Raw genomic sequence first — 25,105 nt, 5'->3', positions numbered from 1 at the left:
GACAGTTGAGCATGGAAAGCCTCATGGGCAGTGATGTCTATTATCTAGTAGCCTGTATTCTGCCTTATGCATTCAGGTGCAACACTTGTTTTGTTATGTGATTACTTTGCTGATGATTTAGTTTCTGTGCTGTGCTCGAAAAGACTTAAATCAAGGAAAGCTACCAATTGAACAGAACAAAACATAAAAATTTACAGAAAACAAAAAGAAAGGTAGCAAGACAAATGGAAACACACGTTGCTAAACTCATACCATACTGTACCAAAAGTTCCAGAGAACAGTGAATAAAAGTAAAATGGTGCTATTTATTGACTATAGTTGCCTTGCCAAACTACAATCACTTTTGATGCAAAATTATGATGGCAACGGTAATGGTTGTCTTTGATTTTTGTGGCCAATAAGACCTACCCAGTCTGCCACATTGTTTGGTAAGTGTGGCTAGCGCTGAAGTAGATGGTTGACCATTGCTCTTCTGTGCAATAAAGCAACACCTGCAGAATATCACAAGACAGGAACCACCCATAACCAGAAAAAGAGACCATGACCTTTATGGGCTCAGCTAGCTAGTTTTCTCCAAGTTGCAATGTAAACACAGCTCCGTTTACACATTTCTTTATTCCCATTTAATTGTACATGTATAGACGACAACGTTTTGTTCCACTTTTGCCGTAGTAGCAATGTAAATGTACGTTTTCTCATGCCAATAAAGCCTCATTGAATTGGTAAGCTGATGGTGCTGTTGTGGCCTGTGTGAGAGGAAATGAAAGGAAATGATGCAGGAGGTTGCAGTAGTTTAGGAATCTAAAATTGAGAATATGGTATTGGCCCTTTTGAGTTGTTGAACACACCTGCAGTCTGCAGGGTTTTACGAGTGTATTGTTCGTCTGCAACATTGACATTAAACATGACATTCATGCCGTACGTCTCTCTGATATTCAGTCTTTCTCTGCTCTAGTTGACTTCTGCCCCCCCCCCTCCTCCCCAGTCAGCTGTATTCGAAGGAGGAGAGGCAATTGTAGTTCTGTGCGTAAGCAGATGCGGTGTGTGTGTGAGAGACACTCCAGGAGGGCCCCCACCAGCCTGTGTTGTTGAACATAGAGCCATCTGCTGAAGCACTTGATGGTCGAAAAGGAACAGAGCCCTTGGGGGAAGGGTGGCCAGGGAACTGATGGGTGGGGTGGTGGAAGGGGGCAGTAAGGAGCTGGAGTAGGATGTGGGAGGCGGTTGTTTGTTGGAGTGGGGGTGGGCTGAAGGTGGCGGCGACTGAGAGCGAGACAGGAAGGAGTGTGTGAGCGTTGTAGGACCATGGCAGTGGTCTGGTCTCCCATTCGAATGGTTGAGTGACATTGGGGGTGATGGGAGCACTGGAGCATGAACGGATAGAGTAATCGGTGTGGGGGACACAAAGAAGGAAAATAAGGCTTTGTAGATTAGGTATACATATACACTTTCATTTGGGTAGAGGGTCAATTTAAATGTCTTTGTTATAGAGCTGGGCAATATAAATTCTCCATACATAGTGAATATATTTTAATGAACAATATAAGCAGTTGTAGACTAAATACTTTAATTTCATTATCTTGCAGCAGGTGAAAAGTAATTCAGTCTCCTGTCTAACTCCATTATTGTTTTTTTTGTTTTTTTTTTGGCATTTGTATTTGATTTTTTTTATGCTTTATTCAGATGCAGTGGTGTGTCCAGGGGGTGGCCCATTACACACTTTCTGCATTCGGAAATACGCAAAGGGAGCGCTGGAATGCAGTAATATTATTTTAGTAAATGAAACTATCTAAAAACACAGAGGTACATTGTTAAATTGTCTAATGCTTGCACACGGCATGATTTTGGTCTTATATGATCATTGTAAAGTATCTCACACTGAATTGAGTCTACTTGTCACATTGTGCGACGAAACTACGACCTATATCAGCTGAAGTATGCCGGGGCCATGTTTTACCTCGAACAAAAGGAAAGGAATTTGGACCAGGTCTTGACTTGGCAGAAAAGGACGACACAGGTTGGCAATTCTCCAAAGGGGGCTAAACGTGGCCAGCCATGCATGATGAAACTATTCACATCGACTAGCTGGCAGATAGTGACGGATGCCATGTTACATGCTTTAACACATGACATATACATAACACATGTAACATGTAAAGTTGCCACTATACATTTTCTGCTAAAGGTAGCGGTTTCTGTGAACATCAATAATCACCCTCCCTTTATTTTTTACATTTTGATAGCTGTTACATAATGGTCTCACCCTCACGTTGAGCACCAACCATGCTGCATATGAGCATGGACCAAAATGGCAGGCAGACACCGCCAGAACTCCATCTTAATTTACCATTGAGTGGTCTCGGCTTGTAGACAGCCGTCCTTACGACCCCAAGATGCTTATGATGAACGGTTTTGACTACGTTAAGATTGGCTACATACCGTCTTTTTGCCTGGGAGGACACTAAGACTGCCGATAACATACATTGTGTGGTCACCTTAATGCCTTGTACACATGATACAACTTTTAGTCAGAGCGCATGTCAAATCTAAGTGACAGTTTCTCAGTTGGTCTTGTCAAACAAGTCTAGTAAACACTGCAACTGAGTCACTGGCGGTGTCACACTAAATGACTGATAGCCATTAGCCACAGCACAGTGATTTGCCTATATTGCGCTGTGATTTTCCTAGGATATGAAGTGTAGTCTACATGTTATAAGGAAGGAAAATGCCAACATTCATGTGTACTGATATCAAGAGTTTGGTCAAAATATGTTAATTACAAGTGCTATCCTGTTAATAATGCTTTTAATCTGGGAATTGAAGCTTGTTCTTTACCAACACAAGTTGCTCTAGTTAAGTATGTCGGCTGAGTTTTGAAAACGTATAACTGTAATTGGGGCCAGAAATGTTTAAATCTGCCTCAAATGTTATTCAACTCATTTTCTGTCCATTATGTTTTCCATTCACATTTTCCCTTATTCCCAAACTTTAGCGTGGCCCGTTATATGATCTCAGCTTTCTGTGGTTCCATAATCCTGTGTTTGTAACTTGTGGCTAGGCGCCCTGCAAGCTCAATTAAATAGTGACCAGATAATCATAATATCCTGGGTTCCAGTACGCCTCGCGTGTCACTGTCATCTACCACTCTTAAATTCTTTGTCCTTTCTGCACAGTACAATCAAATGGCGCAAGTGCCTTGACATAATCCCTTAAATTGTTTGCTCTGCAGTGGCATCCCTTCCCAGTCTAAATTTATCAAAAATAATCTAGATCATTCTTTTTCCTGTTGTGTCACTAAAGCACATTCGTGCCTCGGCTTATTGCATTTATTAATCACGTTGAAAGCAAGGCTCTGAATGGCAAGGGCAGTTAACACGGTAAACTGCTTCATTTGAAACATTACATTATCAAAAAGCAGGGCTCTAGAGTGTTACCAAAATGGTCAAATCTGGTTCTATGGTGGTGTATGTGGTAGACGTGATGGGTCTTTTGTCCTGGCTTTCCACCTCCCTCAGTTCTAATGCATCTACTCGTGTTGAACCGCTTTGTATGCGATTACCACCTAAATGTATTTTTTTGGACGGGAGCTCTCATTTTGGTTAATGCAACGTTTAAAGGAGTAGTTCACCCAAAAAATTACTTATTTTCTATCAATTGCACACCCCATGAAGCCTTGAATCCATGGATTTCTTTTTGTTTTTGACGCATTCCTAAGCTAATAATTTGATTCCTGTGTCCTACCGGCTAATGTATCCGGTAGGAGACACAAAGTAGATTCTTTGTGTCTCCTACCGGAAATACACCCGGTCATCAAATTATTGGCTTAGGAATGCCACAAAAACAAAAATAAATCCATGAATTCAAGGCTTCATGGGGTGTGCAATTGATAGAAAATAAGTATTTTTTTGGGTGAACTCCTCCTTTAAGGTTTTAAAGCATGACTTAAAATCACACGAGATTTAAGAAAAAGGCAGGTGTGCCAACCGCAAGGCTCTTGAGGTTCAAGTGCCTGTGCCCAGCAGCCGATGTCCTTGTGCGTTGATGAGCGCGATGTCCTAGTTGGCAAGCCGTGGAATTGGTTATCACGTGAACCAAAACGAGCACTCCCTCCATCACTCGATCGGGGGTGGGAAAGATGGTTGGGAATAGCATACACTCCGTTGAAGCACTTAACTTCACTTAACGTGCGTCCTTCCACATTACTTTTTGAAGAACTTCACTTTTGAAATGTCAACCCGGCTCCCTTTTAGTTTCATTTAACAGCCAAAGCCATAGAACAAAATATTTACGTGTAGCTCTTAACAGTGGTTCTCAATAGATATCACATTGGAACCGGGTGTTGAGTTCACCATGAAATCAGGACTGGGTAAATTAAATAAGCCCATTTCCTTTGATTAAAGTTTTTCCACCGCCTTGTCAAAACATCTCACAAGCTACTTGAGGGATATGACTTTCTTCCCAATGGGTGAGAAACATTGTTGCTGTTGGACACTGTCTAAGAGATGTTGCACTTTAACAAACCTAACAAAATGCAAGGTCATAATCAGCGCCATGAACATTTGTCAACCAACAGGGCAAGTGGGCAAGTAGTCAAGGAATTCGAGTGCTAAGAAAACCAGTATGTGTTACAAAGAAATTAGTATACAGTTTATGAAAACAAACATCAGTAAATGCTTACTTGGCATGTGTCAACAACTACGCAACATTCCCAGCATCTATTCTAATTAACATAACTAGCATTTATTCTAAACAACTGGCATCTATTCTAAATAACATAAGCATCTGTATACATTGTCAGTTGAAAAGATGATGGTTTTAGATGTTGGGCAGTGTCTAATATGGGGTTTTCTGTCATGTGAATGTGATGGACAGCAGGTTTCTAAATCGGAGACGGCATGCAAGAGGGAAGTGAGGTTAATGTCGGGTAATCTCTAAGGAGAAAGGAGCATAGTGTGAACTGGTGAGTTTGTCTATGACCTAATGAGAGCGAGGACAGTACAGTAGTGGAGAGAAGTGGGGTGTAAGAGTGTGAGGGACTGAATGGGAGATGGGGCAGGCAGGAGGACCGAGGGAGGAGGGAGGGGGATGTGAGAACAGTGGAATGAACGGGGTTGGGGAATGGAGAGAAAGGGAGAGAGATGATGTAATGTGAGGATGGCAAAGTGTGATAAATGAGTCTCAGAATGGGAGAATTGTCAGAGCAGGAATATAGGCTGCTTGTTTGTGTGTGTTTGAGGCTGTGTGTCTTTGTACCATGCACATACCACTTGATTTGTATGGTGCGTGCAAGAACACAACAGTCAGTTGACCCATGGTGGGTTGGATAGGAGATTGAGTGTGCACGTATGCGACTCACAGAGGTGTCTCTATAGCTTGTTTTCTTTCAGTGTTGCCCTTGCTCTCTTCCTCCCGTTTCCCACTCTCTTTCTATATGCGTGTCTCTTTATAGCTAGGTAACGAAGCCCACTGCTGTAATCCCATTATCAGATTAGACTGGAGGCAGTAGGCAACAGTGGCTTTCTCCTGCAGGATAATTGGTGTCCCCGCTGGGATCGACAGAGTTGGCCACACTAACACTCTCCAGGGGAGATGTTGTACTGTTATAAGAAACCCATATTACAGAGACTAATGGGGAAAAAACATATTTCTTACCATGTACTGAAATGTAAAATGCTGCACAGCTGATGGACGTCAAGCCCTTTAAGCATTCATAGTGATTAGCACTTGCAATAATACTTTGTATAATTCTCACTATCACCTGGCTCTGGTGACTGAATATCCCCCGCGCGATCAATTAAGGTCTAGCTAACAGGACAGATGGTGAGACCCCTGCTCGCATTCTTATTAACAGGGTACTTTTCATATTTGACATTCTTAAGTTGATAGTGCTCAGAGAAATCGTGAGAAAAAACTGCAGAAATTGTGTTCGGTACGTGTTTGCTGTAGATGGTGAATGTGCACTGGTGCCTGCAGAAGTACACAAGTGTGTTCCCAAATTTGTCAGTTTCTCAGACTTCATCTGAATTCATCGCATACCAGTAAAGCAGCAGTCATTATTGGGCTACTACATATGGTGATGTAGACAGGTTTCTTTTTTTCCCCCCCTGTGGTGTGAAACGGGATGGCACGCAGCACCCGGTTCCTTGTTGGGAATTGAACCAGGGGTGTTGCGTTATGTGGTTAAGTGTTCTCCCTGTCTGGCTCACCAAGGCAAGCCTGGTTGTTCAATAGTATTACTGTAAGGTGCTCACTGGTATCCCATGCTGAAACGCTGTCTGTCTCTACAGGGAACCCACCCACAGAGGGAAGAACAGTGGATGGAAGAGAGAGAGAGACAGAGAGAGTGACGAGGAAGGAGGAAAAGAACACAGAAAACTGGACAACAGGTGAGAGGATGGACACCATCTGTTTTATCTTGAACCGTTGTGCATCTGAACCACAAGGAGTAGTTTAGAAAAAACAGCTTATATAAACCAGATTTGAACTCCAAGGCCAGGACTTTTTTGTGTTATCCTTTTAGCCTTAATGTCTTGTCTGTACCTTGTGCTAGTGCTTTCTGACTAATAAAGTATGCATTCAATCAATCAGCAAACACCATCTCTTAGTCTTTAAGATAGTCTGTAAACTAAAGATTGAATGTGATGCTGTGCTTGCATTTGGTGGTCAAAGTGTTTGGCTTTGAACTTTATAATTTGTATCAGAAAATGGCTTGCATTTCAGTCATTTGCACAGAAAATGAATGAATGAACCAACAAGATACTTCCTGCCATCTGCTTATTGTCACTTGTTTGTTAAACTATACACAGTCCATTCTTTTTCTTCCACTCCTTTTTACAGCTGTCCGTTTGTATGTTGGCAATGTGCGACAGAGGAGTTCACTACCTCCCTATTTCACTGTCATCAGTTTTTCTCTTGATCAGTCGGCAGGACCCGCTCAGTCTATCCTTGTTGATCAGTCTAGTGTTTTTCATCGATTGACAACTCTTCCTTTATCACGGAGTCCTGTGTTTCCTCCCTATATCAGCAGTCGCAGCTATTTGTAGTACACAAAACCTCCATTAGACCTAACCCAGAGTCATCTGTCTACGTGGAGGCTTGCTGTTGAACTTTGCAGAAGCCTCTGATAAACCCCCAAAGCATTTTTTTTGAACGCTCAATAGATAATGTTACCTAGCAACACATCTTCCATATAAGCAGTGTTTGGTCTAATATTGCTAAGCAACGACATTTCGTTTCCAGGAAGTCAATATTGAGTCACCAGTGGCTCAAAACGGATCTACATTCCTCGATGCCACAGATATTAGTCTTTGTTTTTGGTTATGTGGCTGGTTCATAGCTAATGGACACTGGTCTAGTGTCAACAAAACATACAGGGAGTATGTTGAGTTGATATGTCTGTTGTTTATGCCATCTTGATCACATCCCTAATGGGAAGATGGCAAATTGTGATGAACAACAACCCCAAAATAGAAGATTTGCCAGAGCAGGGGCGGCTGCGTTCTTTGCACTGGTTAATTTATTAGGTGTGTGTGGTCGTGCTTTAAATCGATAGCATCCGTGTTGTTTGCTGTGTGACGTGGGCATGTTTTTCCATGTGAATCCTCCACTGCAGTTTCCACTCCTGTCCTGCTGTTATAAACCCTACTACTGTTACTCTTTCAACTGAGAGAACTACTCTATGTCCTGCTCTCTGAACTCTTGACTCTCTCTCTTTCCTTTTCTGTGTCTCTGTATTCCCTCTTGTCTGTCCTCTGACTCTCTGATTCTCTTGTTTGTCTTGTTTGCATGAGGAAACATTATATCCTTATTTGTATCCACTACTGCTTCTGCCTCTATCTTGTGCTGCTGCTGTGTGGACACTTGGCTTGATAGGCTGTCTCTTATCTTTCTGACCTTGGCTTCTCTTCCAGATAGCCTTGGCCGTGTGTATGTACATGTGTACATGTACATGTGTTAATTTAACTCTGAAAATGGATCTGTGTAAAAAATTACCTGTAAGGTTTAGGACCAATAATGTTTCTGTTGCTATGATTGTAAGTTTAGTGACAGAGCTCTCATTGGACAAGGATACGCTTATACTCGTTGGTTTGAGCCTTACACGTGATTAGCGGGCAACAGTTAATCAAACAAATTGATTTTATTGCTTTATCGCTGATAAAAATGAAATTACGTGATTTAAATGTAGCTATTTTTGCATTGTATAAGGAATTATAAAATGGGGCTTAATTGATAATGGACAAAAGTGTGTGTGTGTGTGTGAGTAGATTATTTAATAAATAAAAAAGAAATCGATTTATTGTTAAGAAAATAATTGATAGTTGCTGGCCTGTCAGCCTACCTCACCCCCATCTAGGTACTGAACAAAACTTAAATCATATTTATATTTATAGAAGGATGGAGACATGCATAGTATAAGATGACCCTCATAAATCCATGAGGTCTGAAATTCAAATGTTTATTGATTGAAATTCTTTAACAACTATAACCTAAAACAAAATATTACAGATCTATAAATACTATAATTGTGCACCCTTACCTGGAAGCATCATATTGTTGAAAATTGTCAAAAGGATAAAAACAATAAAGCCCACAAGCTTATTTCCAATTGTGGTGCTTTAATGTCATGGCTGGCTTAGGTTTGGCATTTTTCATTTTTAAAGTTGTCTTTTTGTTTGTTTTGTGGACCCCTTTAGGCCCCTTCTGACATGATGTGACCCCCTGAACCACATGGGCTTATCTGCACACACACACTCCCTCACACACACAAGTTTGGTCTCCCTTGCATCTGTAATCAGATGAACATTCACGTACACACAACTTGGGACAGAGTGTGGGTCTCTACGTCATAACCTCTTCACACACCATTGCTGCCTCCCTTCTCTTCTCCTCCGCAAAACACACCGTCACCCAAAATGATAAAACACATATTGTTTTTCAATGCGTTTCAAATCGGCTTCACTCTCCATGTTTTGACTTGAGGCATTTTGCCTCTCCTGGGATTCTTCTAAAAGACGAGCATTCCCTCTGTTAAACTGAATGGAAGGAGGAATACGGTGAGAAGTAAGGAATATCTATGTGAGAGGAAAAGGTGTAGACACTGGTCATGTCTGAACTTCTCTTTTTTTATTGTGTCCACGCGTGCGCTCCTAAACAAACCCTAGCATTGTGTTTTGCTGATGTCGTCATGCCTGGGCAGGCCCAAAGGAATTTAAATAGTTAGTTAAGTGAGGTTTGGCAACAGAGTTACCCCCCCCCCCCCATCTGCCTTGTTTGTGACCCGGAAGCGGACAAGTGATATATTTTTGGGTTAAAATAAGTGCTAAATGGCTCTATATTATGATAATAAATATTGCTATAGTGTTCGTACTGTCTGTCTTTCCAGCTCTTTAGTAAACAGAAAATGTTCAGATTGAGATGCACATTTTATCCAATGAGGAGATGGAACTCGTACAGGCTTCAGGATAAACAAGTGAAATTGGAAGTGATGAGCAGACAAAACTGTAACGGGGACACTAAAATTGAAACTGATAAATGGGTACTCTCTCCTGATTGGATGAAATTGGCAACCCACCAGAAAATGTATTTTCTCTTTAAAGAGCTGGAAAGACGGGAAGACCCCTGTTTATTCAACAAACACTATAGCAATGATTACTATCCATCTGAATATAGAGCTTTAACTTTTTCACTTACAACATCACGTACACTTACCTTCAGTACCGTCACGTGACTATTCCCACAATAAATTAATGTTATCAGTACAGTACGTAATAATCATGAGTGTCTATAAGCAAGTTGCGATTAGGAATTTGGTCATGATAAAGTGTGTCTATGGAATGAACAGAAACAATAAATATCCATCTTCAGGCTAGCAGACCGGCTAATTTCACTTTAATCTAGCAGAGAGTTGATTTAAGGCTTTGCTCCGTTGGCGTCTCACTCACACTCTTTTTTTTTAGATCGACTGATTGGCTTGGCTGGCCAACTGGGCTGTTTTGACTGGGTTGGTTAGCTGACTGGATGGATATTCTTAACTTTACATTCATAATCATTGCTTGACTGCTGTGTTCATCAGTATGTTATTCAGGGACTTCACAGAACTGCCCCCACCCGCTTTCTCGTTGTAAGGATCTGACGGGGTTGAGGAAAAGTACTCTGATTCTGAAAGTTAAAAATATTTCGGCTCACGGCAAAACATCACTGTGATTTGAAATGGTTTCTCAGTAGTTGCATAGCAACTGGAGTGGGCCATGACCCTCACCTCCCACCGGCATCTAACTCGAGTAACTGGGGAAAGAAAACGGGCACCCCAATGGACACACGCAGTGTAATCAGAATTGTTGGGATGGCCAAGCATTAAAGCAGAGAACATCATGGATGCCATTAACATCTTGAACTTTGGATTGTGCAGGGACTAGTGATGTCATATTAATCTGGCTAAATACTGGCTTAAAACACCTCTCACATTTAGAAACACCATAACACAGAAGATTTAACCCTGTTCATGATTAGTTTAAAGCTGGGCTTTCGTAATCATATCCGACTGCTTATAAGTCAACCGTAAGACTATATAACAAATCATCTAACCCTAGTAACTGTCTGCTACAAAGTAGGTCACCAGTCAAGATTTTTGGAATGCTCAACATGGTGGGAAGTTTGAAGCAACTAACCCTATTCTATGTCAGATGATCTCATGGTTTTTGTTTTCCTGCTGACAATTATTTTATTACTTAACATGTACAACAATAGCCCTTTTCTTTGGGTGATGTGGAGGATTGGTGGTTAGTGATGATCACCCACAATGAGAAGATTGGGATTTAGGTCTTTTGTAGGTCACATATACAAATGGTTTACACGCACACGCACGCGCACACACACACGCAGAGCCTGCCACCTCCGTACAGCTGAATGTTGGCGCCACCTGTGTTCTACTCCTCTCCAGGTGACTTTACATAACCACAGGAGAACAAGAACTATACCATCCCCCTCTCTTTAGTTCTTGCTTCAATAAAGGTGCTTGCATACAACAAGCAGCAATATCTCTGCTGGGCTGACAGTTTTTTTTCCCCCTTGTGGAGAGAGGTGACCACCTCTTCGCAGTGTTACCTTTTGAAATGGCACACTGCTTAGATTCTGCTGGGCTCAAAGTCCAATTTGGTTGGACTTTGATCGAAAGTTGATGCTGACCTTTCTTAACTTGCCATAGTTGCAGCTTATGAGAGATTACAGTTGATTTTTAAAAAGTGAAACGTGAAAATGTTCTTTAGCTGGTGGTTTTGTTTTTAATACCCCACACCTCAGTCCTGTTACCGTGGTTATGACAGGGGTGGGGATGATGTATCAACTAGACGGCATCATACTTGGTGCTGACCATGGCGCTAAATGCTTGTCATGTGTAAGCATCTAAACACTTGATGGAGACCGTAAAGCTGTTGGTACATTAAAATGATCTACTATAAAATGCTTAGCCATTTCTTTTTTTCTTAGTTTGTTCCTTCACCACTTAAACGCTCCACTTAAACGCTCTATCTTCAAAAATGCCAAGGGTTAGGGTAAGCCAAGGAGATGTGAGCTTGTAGATCTGCTATTGCTATTTTTGAAAATGTTTGCACATAGTGACATACCCAAAATAGGGACGCCAAGTTGAATAAGGTCAGATCAAAGATTCATGATGAGACTAAACTGTTTTGGAAATCAGAAGAGATCACTCCACATGAAAAATGGCTTGAATCTTAGACTGAGCCGTTGTGGAAACATATTGCTTTGATGTGTAACATGTCGCCTGGTTTCGAATTATAGATCTATAATGGCAGTTTAGCAATGTTTACGCTGTACCCCTTTTGATTCTTCAAGGAGTTGCCTGTTTCATCCAGTCTTCATCACAATCACAATCCTTTGATCTGTGCTGACCTTAAGGCATTCGGTTCCTTAGGGCTTTGTTCAGATTGCGGGCAAATCCGGTTAGTTTCTCAAATGCAATCTTTAACACTGACTGTCCAGTGTCCACACTGTTATTTGTAAGTGATCAGATCCTATTCATGCATTCAGACATCATTGACATATCTGCATTGGTTGCCGTCTTAACCCATTAAGACATGGAACTGTGTCATTTTTAGATTTGAGCTAAAAAGCATTACTTTACACTTTGGGCTATTCAAAAACAGCAGATATACGAGCTTGTAGATCTGCTATTTTTGAAAAATCGAGAGAATGTGTGAAAATCTTTGAATATATATATATTTTTAAAGCGAACATTTTTAACTCAAATCGTTGCTTCTGGGGGTCCCTGGAACAAAATATTTTGATGGGGGTCCGCGGCCAAATACATATAATTTTGGGGGTCCTTGACATGAAAAAGATTGAGCCCCACTGATATAGAAACATACGTTTTTCAGAAAACTGTTGGGATTTAGGAGACATGTAGAATCGGCTTCAGGTCTCAATGGGTTAACACTGACTGTCCAGTGTCCACACTGTTATTTGTAAGTGATCAGATCCTATTCATGCAGTTCAGACATCATTGACATATCTGCATTGGTTGCCGTCTTAATGATATAACGACATAGGTGTGATTAATGCATGTTAAAATTTGTCGTACAAGTGTCACTTGCTTGGGTGACGCAGTGGTAAATTACCTGCCCACGGCCGCGGAGATGGGGGTTCGATTCGGGAGGATCAGGACGAAGGCTGGAGTCTAGGTCCCCCCTGTGGGGGCTCCTCGCTGGCAGATAAGTCCGTAGGATACAACAGCAGTGACAACACACAAATGTATGTGGAGGAATTAATAGGACTAAATTGGGGAGAAAAAGGGGTAAAAAGCAAAAAATAATTCAAACCACCTAGGAATGTGGTTCAAATCTGATTAGCAAAATCAGTTTCTTTTGATGTTAAAGGGCAAGACCTCTTTAGTAGAGGTTTGGGTTGTGTAGTTACCTTGCCATGATGTAACTCCAAAGGTCAACAAGAAATAAAAAAGAATAATTCCACCTATTAGAAATTGATGATTCAAAATATGCTCCTCATTGACTTACATGTTGGAGTTGACTTACCACTTGGAGTTATATCATGGCAAGGTAACCACAACCCAAAACTCTACCAAAGTGGTCTTGCCCTTTTAAAACAATCAAAACATTGACGTACAATGAAACAAGCTCTCAAAGCCACTCTTTTAGCACATAAACGAAGACAAACAAAGCTGATTCAGACTATATAGAACATCACATCAACAAACCCAAAATGTCAACTTCCTGTTCATTTTACTATTTGAAGATCCGGATCCAGTCTGGTTTTTCTTCCTAATAAAAATAGCGAAACAGGAAGTTAACATTTTTATATAAAAAAAAAAACTTACTGGGTTTGGTGATGCTCTATATTGTCTGAATCAATTTTGTTTACGTTCGTTTACATGCTAAAAGAGTGACTTTGAGAGCGGTTTCACTGTATAATGTAAGTCAATGAGGAGCATATTTAGAATTAATTTCTAATCAATGGAGCAATTTTTTTTTCTTGTCCACTTGGAGTTATATCATGGCAAGGTAACCACAACCCAAAACTCTACCAAAGTGGTCTTGCCCTTTTAAAACAATCAAAACATTGGATTTGGGATGCCAGTCTGAAGTGTCATAGACTTAGTTTTCTGGCCATTCTGAAGAGGAACACAGTGTGCTGGATTCCTGTGCTGCTGATTTCAGGAAGATGACCTTTCTCTATGTACAAGTTAGAAACTGCAGCTGCATTCCTCCTCAAATCAACCTGGATGGCAGACAAGACAGCCGCTCTCTACTCTTCTCTCCCCCCTTAAGTTCCATTTCTCTCAATCCGAATCTCTCTGTCTGTCATTCTCTCTCTCTCTCTGAGTGAGTCTATCTCTCTGCTGTCCCTATATTCCCTCTGTAAGTTGATACCAGTAGTCGGGCTGCAGCCAGCTCCAGAGGCCCTCATGAAAGCCACTCTCTGAGAGGAAGGGAGAGAAGGAGTGTGTGTGTGTGTGTGTATGGGGGGGTGGGGATGGTGAGTGAACGTCAGGAGGGAAAAAGAACAGTTTGTACTCTGTTCCGATTATCATGGAGACACACACACACACACACACACACACACACACACACACACACACACACACACACACACACACCTCTGAGCCATAGGCCTGCTGTCCAGGAGTGGTGTTGTGTGGCTGGTAGATGTTTGTTGTTGTTTTTCTTCGTTCGGTGCACCATTTATCCCCATAACGATGCATCCTTTTCTTTCCTCACATAATCCTCTCGGAATTATAACGATATCATATAATAACACATTACCGTTCATACATAGAAGGAAGCTATTCATGGTGTTTTGCATTATTGAACATTTACAATATGAAAGAAAATGAACGTTGAGAAAAGTATGAGCAGCTGCATGCATGCGTGACACTCATTCACAACATAAACATAATGTTTGCATAGTCTGTTTTTCATACATGGAGTGTAACTCAAAGCGCTGGACTGTATTTAATTTCGTGGCTTGGTTCCTCTTGTTCCCACTCCGTTCTTTGAGCAGTCGTGTTCTGGAAAAGAACTCTTGGCCCATCCGACTCTGAATTTCCTCCCTTATTATGACATCATTGTCTTGACTGCCTTTTGATTGGTTCCAGAGGTTTGATAAATGGTTACAGCCAGCCTCTGTGTCTGGGCTTACAGGCTGGCTGGATGCCCAGTTTTCATTGTCTAGCTAACATAGCTGCTAGCCAGCCAGTGTTGGAATCTGGCTCCAGTTAAAGATGGCGTGTCTGTGTCCTTTTTTGTGTCAGTATGTGAAGTAGCTGGCTGGAACATTGCTGAAGCGTCGAGCATAGCAGGCCAGTTAGCACATAGCCTAACTAATAGAGATGTAGTTCTTGATAGCTCAGACAGAAATGTTCATCTGTGTTAGTTGAACAGTAAAATTGTATTTTAATAATATACTAGAGCTGTTGGATAACATGTAACACGGGAGCCTACCATGTGTATTATAATGCATACAAGACATGTTTTCTCTGTATGCAACATGCACACATACTGCACGTGCATACTATGAAGCACTTGTTGATCTTTGTTACCACAGAGGTTTGTGTGTTGTGTTATGGGGCTAGCTAGCGAGCTGCTATTTGAACTGAGGGGTTTATAAATAGACGTGTGTTCTTTGCTGCAGGCACTCAGAGGCTAACGCTGCTGACTAACCTGCTCTCAGAAAGGGCAACATGCGCGCACACACACACACACACACACACATGCAGGGAGAATAACCCTCTCACTGTCGCACACTTTCACTGACGATTGTGTATCTCTCTGACTACAGTCTTCTCTTTTTCATTCTCTTGATCAGTCTCTACCTCTCTCTGCCTCTGCCCCCCCTTCCTTTCTCAGTTAAGAGGTTTTGGTTGCCATGGTGCTGCCAGCTGAAAGCCTATTGTGCAGCTAATCTGGACTCTTAACACACACACACACACACACACACACACACACACACACACACACACACACACACACACACACACACACACACACACACACACACACACACACACACACGCGTCTACCTCAAGGAGGACAGAAGGGGAACTATGTTAGGCTGGTCTTTCCTTTTCTCAGACGGTCTGTGTTTTAATCGAATGTAGTCCAACACACGCCTCCCTCAAGAAGGGTTTGCCGGGAGGTATGATCCATCTCTCTTTTTCTTCTGTTCATATCTTTGCCTCCTGTGTTCAAGGCAAAATGAAAAAGCAGAGAAGGAAGCACAGGATTGTTTCTCTGTACACCTGTGGCTCTGTTATGTCTTTGAATGACACGCTTACACACAGACTGGGTGTGGAATTACCATTACTAGTGCAGTGCCCGTTTGGGGTGTGGCCGCCATTCAGAATGTGTCAATTTTGAGCGGACTGGTTCTGAAGAACCTCTCATCCGATCGACTTCAGTCAGCACAGCACATCCTTGGGTCCTCAGCAATACACCCACCATGTGTTAGAGATGCAATAGGACCATATGAGAGATTCCTTGAATTTATAGATCGATGGGTTGCTGTGTGTTATGACATAGTGACCCTAGGTGATGTACCGGTGTAGAGAGGCAGACAGGATGAGACACCTCACTTGACTCTGTCTCAGAGGTTTGATGTATAATTCATTTCAAAAGGCTGCCACGTCCTTATCGGAGAGTATTATCTGTTTCGCCGCTGTCAGTGACCGATGTTTGATGGGTTCATTTGTCCGTAACGAACTCTGAAGCTGTTCATAATGCATGTGCTGATCGTTTAGCTAACCAGGCTATTTTTCCACTCTTTTTCTTTTTTCTACTGTTCCTCCTCTCTCTCCTCACTCTATTTTCTTTTTCTCTCTCCTTTCTCTATATGCAGTGCCAGAGCATATCAAGGCAAAGTCCTGAAACTAAACCACGCCGCCTCTCCCCTGCGTGCACACACCACACACACACATTCTTCAGCACGTCCTCAGCGATGCCAAGGGGGCCCGCTCAGCCTGCCACCCGCTCTGACAAGCCCCGCCCCTCCACCTCTGATCCCTGAGGCTGTGACCTCTGAGCCGAGACCTTTGACCCGCTCCACGTCGCCCTGGGAACCAGAGGTCCGGTGTCCTCCACGCAGCCAGGGGGCGCCCTCACGCCCGGCCAGGAGCCGCAGACGCAGTCTGCAATCACAGGTAAACGCACAACCAAACTATGCCCTTTCTAAAGCAGGGCGATGTGAGATCGGAGACTTATCATATTTCTGGACCAAACATTGATACACTTATGTCTCAATGTTGTCACGTTTTCTCTAAACGTCCTTACTAAACCACGATTATGCATTTGTCTTTGTGCATAATCAGTTCACGCCAATGCAATCGAAAGACTGTCATGTGTGATTTTGTGCGGATTTATAAATATTGGTGAAATAAAAACCGAGAAAGAATCAGAATCAGTTTTATTGTCACATCACAGGTTTACAAGGTAAAAAAGTGGGTGAAATTCGTTTTTGTACATCATTCCCATCGCAACGTTAATTCCATAGAAAGAAGAGGGGGGGGGAGAAGAAGAGGGGTGGGGGGCAAGTGGGAAGGAGATCAAAACAAGAGAACAACAGAAGGCCAGACAAGTTATCTACATATTTACAAGTACCTGAGATAATAAAAACTAAGGTGCCTGAGCATAGCAGCAATGTATGTATACTGTGCATGATATATACTTATACTGTGCATGATATACTTATGGACGTTAAGGTGCTTAGAGAAAAAAAGAGCACAATAAAAAGACAAAAAAAAGTCAGTGCGTTATACATGGGATTAAGGTGCAAAAGGTCAATGCGTGTCCACCTAGGGTGGACTGACCCTTGTATAATCCGCAAGTAGCTCCATGAGGGAGTGCAACAAAAAGTCAGTTGTACCTGGTGTAGTCCACAGGTATGTCCGAGGGGGAGCTAAGTCCAAGTCATTTGTCCCTGGTATAATCCACAGGTGTGTTCAGGAAGAGCCAGAAAAAGTCTGCGACCAGCTGGACAGAAAAAAGTCTGCGACCAGCTGGACAGTGCCGCCTTGTCAGGCTGCTGAACAAGGCTTATGCCTCATTCAGCATTCTGACAACAGCCGGATTAAAACTGCACCAGAACCTGGTGGTGGAACTCTTGATACTGCGGTAGAGCCCCTTGCCCGGTCGCGGTCGTAGGGGTTTGAACAGTTTGTGACTTGGGTGGTGCTTGTCCTTGATGATGCGCTTGGCTTTGACCACGCACCGCTTTTTGTACAGTTCCTGGAGCGCTGGGAGCTCGTCTCCCATTATCCGCTCTGCCGATCGCACTACTCGCTGTAGGCTGATCTTTTCTCGGGCAGTGCAGTTCCCGTACCAAAAAAATAAAATAAGCTATGCACATACAACACATTGTAATCTTGGGTTTATTTCAACCAAAGCAAACTCCCATTACTATAACCTATGGTCCATGCACTCATTCCCGGGACCAGTGGGATTTGAGGAGCCAGTTAAACAGTTGCTAGTATCGAAACCACAGAGGTAACTGGTTCTGTCTGCTATCTGTACAACATCTAATGGATCTTCCTCTTTACTCACTGGCTTGTCAATGATCTGCCTGTCTTTGCCTGTCTCTTATCCCGCTCTCCTTCCATGTCTCTCCTCAATGTGTCCGTGTCTCTCTCTCTGCCTCAGTCTGTCTGACAGTCTTTCCTTTCTTTGTTTCCAGGCATGGCTCCCATTCGGGACTCCGTCAGCCACTCTCCTAATCAAACAGGTGACTACACATCCTCTACTTCCAATTCTCGCTCCTGTGTTCCTTTCTCCTCCTTGCTGCCCCCTCCCTTTTCCTGTCCGTCTGTCCATCTAGGCCTCTGTTTGGTCCTTGCCTGACTAAAGTGGACACTTTGCTCTGCATGCGTGTTTCTGTAAGTGCGCAAGGCCAACTGACCTCGGTGGAATGTGATTTGCTCACAGCGGTGCCTGTGACACTGACAGAGAAAGGGCATGAGTGGGGGCAAGTGAGAAAGAGGGTGACAACGAGTGAGAGAGAGGAGAGCTGGCAAGTGAACAGGACAATTGCCAGGCAATGCTGGCAGCCATCTTGTGTGTGTGTGTGTATCTATACTGTGCGATGAGGCAAGGGAGAGAGAATAAATAGTGGGAGCGAGTAGAGAAGATCGAGGAGAAGACTGAAACTATTGATCATAATCCCTAAATTCAAACCTAACAACCATTTAATGTCTCATTTTAAACAAACAAGGTATTATTATATTTTAGAACTTAGAATAGAAAATATTTTATACTGGCAACCATATTACTCAGACAAACTACGTCTGACATATTTTTGAAAGTACTTTTTCATTTCAGTAACGCACAGCCTGGCAGCTTTAACGGATGCCAGAGAAACACAGGAAGTTGTTCTATTATTGAGCTGTTTTATTTTGGGAGGAGCACAACTGGCACAGGAGAGAAAAGACATTTGCACCCTCCCTCGCTTTCTCACTCCCCTCCCTCCCTCTCTCTCACTCCCTCTTCTCTCCCTCTAACCCCCCTTCTCTCTCTCCCTCCCTCACCTCTCAAACATCTCATGTTCTCCATTCACGTCGCTGACCCAGTTAGTTCCAATGCTAGTTTCATTAAAACATTGGTCTCTCTCCATCTTTGTGTTCATGCTTTGTATTTCCCGACTCAGCTGCTACTGCCTTCTCTCGTCCTCTTCTCTTTGACCTCCTCTCACGTCTTCCTCCTCTCTGCCACCTCCTCCGCTCCACTCCCTCTGTTAACACATTTACCGCCGGGCCCGTAGTTCTACGGGCCGTTAAATCCAACGGTTAAGCGCCAATCCCGTAGCCTACGGGCTGTGGTGCTTTTTCCTTTTTTTCGAATTTTTTTTTTTTTTTAATTTTCTAGGGGGACCATTTTCAGTGTAACACCACCCGATCGGACCGGAAGTGCGATCACGTTTTTTGTTTCCCGTCTGTCTCCATTCTAAGTCGTACACATAAACCCCTGTAAAAGCTGTACAGGACATGTAGTTTTTCATCCTCGCATTTCCCATGTTAACTTAAACGATCAGAACTCAAACATGGCGGCTCCGTTTGACACGCGGTCTCGACGAGTAGACACCAGGACATGTGCCCGTTGTTTACAAACATTGGATCGGGCAATCTAAAGGATTTTAACGGGGCCTATGGCGACCTGAAAAAAACAAAAAACAACAATAAAACCTTGGCACTGGTGAGTACATTATGAGATTAGCCCTTGGCGGTGGATGTGTTAAGATAACCACCTTCTCTCCCCTCTTCATTCAGTTGTCACCTACTCTCCTCCCTCCACCTTTCTCTTTGTTGACACCACCTGTCCCTCCTCAGCCCCACCTTCCCTCTTCCTCTTCCCTGGCTGCTAGTCAGTGTCTCTGGCAGACATTAGTAGCCCTGCTGTGGAGACAAAATGGTGGCAGCTGGGTCCGGGCCTGGGCCCGGTGCCTACAAGACCTAGAACAGCATGACTGCTGGGAGGGAGGGGGGGGAGAATGGGAGATGGAGGGATGAAAGCAAAGAGGAGATTGGAGAGTGGGAGGAGGGCGGGATTAACCGTTTAGTGTCAGAATGTGGAGCTTTATCTTATTATGTGTTATCCTGATTTCTACTGAGCATTTAGTTTCTTAAACCTGTAGGTGCTGAACTTGAACTGTGTTTTAGGGCTTCAATTTGGGAGAAAATACACACACGCACACACACACACACCCCAAAAGGAAAATAAGTAAAAAAATCTAACCACATCATCCTCTATCTGACTCCATTTCCCCCATCCCCTTGCTGTCTCCCCAGGTCTAGAGCACCCTGGCCTGGACTCGCAGTATGAGCCTTCCCCCTGGTGCCCTGCCTCTCCCTGCAGCAGCGACGGCAACAGCAACTGGGGAAAAGTCCTAGTTGACGGAGGCACTGACAAACCCAACACCCCTTCCTCCCCAAACTCGTCCGTGTGGCCCCCTTCCTCCTCTTCCTCTTCCTCCTCCTCCTCCTCTTCATCCTCCGGCTGTGGGTTGGGCTCAGACCCCGAGTTGGCATCAGAATGCATGGACACGGACTCTAGCTCCCCGATTGGCTCAGAGAAAAATCTTGCCACCGTCGCTGCGACGACAGCGATGATGATGTCATCGGCAAATACTTCTTCTCCCGTGACCTCCACGTCACCCTCTGCTATTTCCTCTTCTGTGCCCTCCCCCATGATGGTCGGCGTTTCAGTGAATGGAGACGGTAACTGCAACACTGTTGGCCGGCAGATTGCCGGGGGAATGGGAATTGGTGGAAATAATGGCTACTCCATGGTCGGGTCGGGGAATATCTGCAGCAATAACGCCATGGGTATCCACAGCAACAACAGCAAGCTGGTCAATAACAGCGGCGTGTGGGGTTCCCAGTCCAGTGGCACAGGCCCCTGCATCAACGGGGGGTTGAACCCAAACGCCAACCACGGTGCCTGGCCCCAGAACTCCACCCACAGCCCAAACTCCCTGGGCCAACGGCAGGCTCAGGGGATGAGCTCCAAACTGGGACTGGCTCCCCACCAGGGCTCCCTGCTGGGCTGGGGGGGAATGGCAGCTCCAGACAATGGCAGCATAATGGAGGACAGCGAGGTGAGCAATGGTACAGCAAGCAGCAAGGTGTTAGGAAGCAGCAACAGTGGTAACGGTGGCCAACAGCTCACAAACCTTAACACTGAACCCAATGGACCAAATAACACTATGATGATGAATACTACTACTACTACTAATGCCACAATGACCTCTACTCTACCAAACTCTACCGCCTCGCCCCAGTTGAGCGGAGACGCAACGTGGGGCTCCATCGGAGGAGGGAATGGGGGTCCACTGGCCAATGGAACCCCCTCTCCAGCCCCCCAGCACCCCCATGGAGAGGCGGGAATCCCAGGGGCCTTCGGTACGCCATGGGGCGCCACTACCTACCCCGGAGACAAGGGCCCTGCTAATGAAGACACTGTGAACCCCCAAAACCCTGCCTTAATGCAGGCTGGGAACCCCCAAATCTCCTCGGCTGCTGCTTACAAGAGTAATAATAACCACAACAACACTGGGGCCCCACGCTGGGACCAGGGGATCACCAATAATCCTAACCCAGCTCAGAGCAGCTCATCCTGGGGCACTGGATCAATTCAAGGCCCAGGCTCTGCAGGCCCAGCACTGGGAAACGGCAACCCCAACATGATGGGCCCTCAAGCTGGGATACCTCGTCCCTGGGGGAGCAGCGGCTCCTCTTCTTCATCGTCTTCGTCTTCCTCATCCAACAACAAGATGTCCAATGGGGAATGGGGCACAATGCCTCCTGGTAACAGCCACGGAGACATGGGAGGCCGTAAGGGAAGCTCCACCAACAACGGCTGGAAGAGTTTGGAAGATGACGCCCTTGGGACGGGAGGAGGGACCAGCGGGACCGGAGGAGGGACCAGCGGGACCGGAGGAGGGACCAGCGGGCCAGGAAGCCAGGTCCCAGGAAGTGTTGCCGGAGGCTGGGGGCGGTCTGGAGGAAGTGAGGGTAGCGGAGAGAGTTCCGGAGGACGTTCAGCCTCAGACAGGAATGCCAGAGACTTGAATCGCAGAAGAGTTCCCATCCCCGCACCACCACCACCTGTCCTGAACCGTGGCGATGTGGACCCCAGGGTCTTGTCCAACACTGGATGGGGACAGACACCGGTAAGGCAGAACACCGCCTGGGACGTCACCCCCCCTGCCATTAAACACCTCCAGGCCCCCAGAGGAGATGAGAGGAAGCCCAGCAACGGAGGCTCTGGCTGGGGCACAGCACAACCGGCAGCACCCTCCCAGTCCTCCTCCTCTGGAGGTTGGTGCACATTTCTGTCCTTGTGTGTTAAGGATATTGTGTGTCTTGTGTTTTTATTTCTATGTAAAATAATACGCAACATTTTATCAAGGTAAAATAATACACAACATTGTTTCAAAGACGGTAATATTAAAATCATCTTATTGGATTCCAGGTTGGGGCGACGGGCCGGGCAGCTCAGGCCCAGACACTGGAAACTCTGGCTGGGGAGATCAAAGATCAAACCCTGGGTGGGGGGACAGTAAAGGTCCAGGAGGAGGTCCAGGGCCACAGGGAGGCTGGGACGACGGGTCCAGGGGAAGCAGCAGTAACACCTGGCATAACAACACCAACAAGGATGACAGGTACTGGTAGATTCACTGTTAAGGTCCTTACACACCGGGGCGATTTTTTCGTGCGAATAATACGCTTTTTTTAAAAACCTTATAAAGTCAATGCAAGCGTACATGGCGCGGAAAAGCGAAGCGAAAAAGCGTCTTTTAATTATTCGGAACGAGTCCGAATTTTGCGTATATTCGCCACATTCGCCGGTGTGTAAGGACCTTTACTGGTGCTAGAAATACTACATCAGCACTGTCATTAGGTATTTTTGTGCTAAATCTTCAATTAATTTAATTTCAAGAGCATTGCACACCATTGTGGTCTGCTGACTTGTACAGTACATCTCTGTCAAATTAAACCTCATAATTCTTTCTGTTTAGGTCCAACACCTGGACCAATGCTCCCAAACCGCAGCCCAAACAACAGCACCAGCAGGGCTGGGGTGGGGGCAGTGGAGCTGGGACTGATGGCTGGGGCAAGAGTGGGGAGGCCACCAGAGGAGGGTCCAGCAACCACTGGGGAGAACCCCAGAAAGGGTCCGGGACTTGGGACGGCGACAGTGACCGGTCCGGTTCTGGATGTTGGAGCGATCCGAGCCGAACCAACGCCAACAACACCACCAGCAGCACTAGTAATACCTGGGTTGGGAGTGGGGGGTCCAACACCAACGACCAGAGCTCCTCAAACCCTGGCTCCAACTGGGGCGACAATGTTCACAAACCCAACCCCCAGAACAGTACCCAGAGCTGGGGGGAGCCACAGCCGATGAAGCAGAGTCACAGTTCCCAGAACTGGGGTGAGCAGAGTCCCAAGCCTTGTAACCCCACTGAGTGGGGGAAAGGGCCTGAAGCCAACATGTCAAGAGGCAACCAAGGCCCTGGCAAGTCCTCAGGTGAGTTTCTCCTTGGAGTTAGTATGACCTTGTGTGTTCTTGAAGCTATCGCTTAGAAGCCAGCAATGACGAGAAAAATAACTTGAAAAATTGAACCATTAGATGTACACTTGTTTTCCTTTATGTAAGGTTAGTAACCCATTGTTTTCTTTCTGTTCATTTCTCCCCTTGATCCACTCTCTGTCCTCTCCTATACTTTCGTTTCCCTTCTTTCTCCTTTCCTTTGCAGGCTGGGTAGGAGGTCCCGTACCTGCAGCGGGTCAGAAGGAGAAGGAGAAGGAGGAGGAGCAAAGTGGCTGGGAGGAGCCCTCTCCTGAGTCCATCCGACGCAGGATGGAGATCGATGATGGGACGGCAGCGTGGGGCGATCCTGGTAAACGTAAATACAACAATTTTTTTAATCTATTGAACTATTTAAATCTACGCTATGCGTTTTTGATCGCATAGATGTTGATCTGTTGAATAGGAAATAAAGAGGAATATATCGGTTTCATTGCTTAACATGACTGTTTGCAATTCTCTACCCAGGTAAATACAGTGGCAGCTCTGGCAACATGTGGAACAAGACTGGCCAATCAGAACAGGAGCCCATGGCCGTGTGCCCGCCCTCCCAGTCTCTCCCACATCCACACCAGTCACACCAATCACACCAATCACAGAGCTCCATGCATGCCCCTCAGGCCATGCAGCCACCGCCTCAAGAGAAGAGCTGTAACCCTGGTTAGTTGAAACATACAGAAAACATAATGCTGTTGATCTCCCTGTAAAAGAAATACAAATGTGTATAAATATGCGCACTTTCACCGTTTGCAACATAAAGCATACAAATAAGCTAGCATGTAAGCCAGTACAAATGTACACGTGCATACATATCATTCACACTGCTAATAGTACAATGATGGCTGACTCACAATTGGTTTTGTGTGACCTTGCACTCCAAGCCCCACACAGGTTAGATGTGGTTGGCATCATTATTTCTGTGGGAGTCTTGTGTTTTTAGCCTGTAGGCGCTTTCCCTCCAACACGCTTGTAGATTTTTCTGCTTTTGGTTGTTGTTGAGCCTCTGAATCATAATGACCATTTGTGTTGTGTTTTCACTGTGCCGCTGGATTGTGTTGCCATGAAACAACTGGATCTCTGTGTTTCTGTGTATTGCATTGCATCTATTTTTAAATACGAGTGTGGACAAATGATTTCTTTGTAATGGCTAGGATGCTCCTTAAGCATATTGGGTAGAATGTCTCCACAGTGTGAGTATAACACATTTTGATGGCAATTGGAAAATGGAAGCAAACATAACTGTTGGAGGTGGAGTGGATCATTCAGGGTTATTTTGTAAATGCTGTAGTCATTTTCTCTTGGTTATGCATTCGTGAAGGATTGAGGAAGCTCGTTGGGTTAACTGTGGTGTGGTTAGTGTTGTGAACTGGCTCATGTGCAGGAACGTGTGGGTGTGAGAGTTGTATCATGACAGATACTACAGATCTGACATGGTTTCTTCTGGCACAACATCCAACCAAGGTGTTAGCTTGGTTTAAACAAAATAATGATAATTTCCCCAT

At 44.6% G+C, this 25,105-nt stretch overlaps 1 protein-coding gene across 2 annotated transcripts in view; it reads left to right on the top strand.

Annotated features, from left to right (window-relative positions):
* LOC308098287 (trinucleotide repeat-containing gene 6A protein-like) overlaps positions 1 to 25,105 on the top strand; it is a 57,230-nt gene that overhangs the window by 9,680 nt on the left and 22,445 nt on the right. Inside the window, exons 3-10 of one of the 2 annotated variants that reach the window (XM_080446586.1) lie at positions 6,288 to 6,386; positions 16,366 to 16,666; positions 18,196 to 18,243; positions 20,300 to 22,330; positions 22,485 to 22,674; positions 23,032 to 23,543; positions 23,773 to 23,922; positions 24,072 to 24,263. In XM_080446586.1, coding sequence (XP_080302712.1) covers positions 18,198 to 18,243; positions 20,300 to 22,330; positions 22,485 to 22,674; positions 23,032 to 23,543; positions 23,773 to 23,922; positions 24,072 to 24,263 — 3,121 coding nt within the window. In that variant the 5' untranslated portion in view covers positions 6,288 to 6,386; positions 16,366 to 16,666; positions 18,196 to 18,197. The remainder of the gene's footprint in view (positions 1 to 6,287; positions 6,387 to 16,365; positions 16,667 to 18,195; positions 18,244 to 20,299; positions 22,331 to 22,484; positions 22,675 to 23,031; positions 23,544 to 23,772; positions 23,923 to 24,071; positions 24,264 to 25,105) is intronic. The other variant, XM_080446587.1, reaches the window with a different exon arrangement.

The sequence above is a fragment of the Gymnoscopelus braueri genome, assembly GCF_963280865.1.
Source record: "Gymnoscopelus braueri genome assembly, chromosome: 13".
NCBI lineage: Eukaryota > Metazoa > Chordata > Actinopteri > Myctophiformes > Myctophidae > Gymnoscopelus > Gymnoscopelus braueri.
The sequence above is the reverse complement of the archived record's forward strand: the minus strand, read 5'-3'. Positions and strand labels throughout refer to the sequence as shown.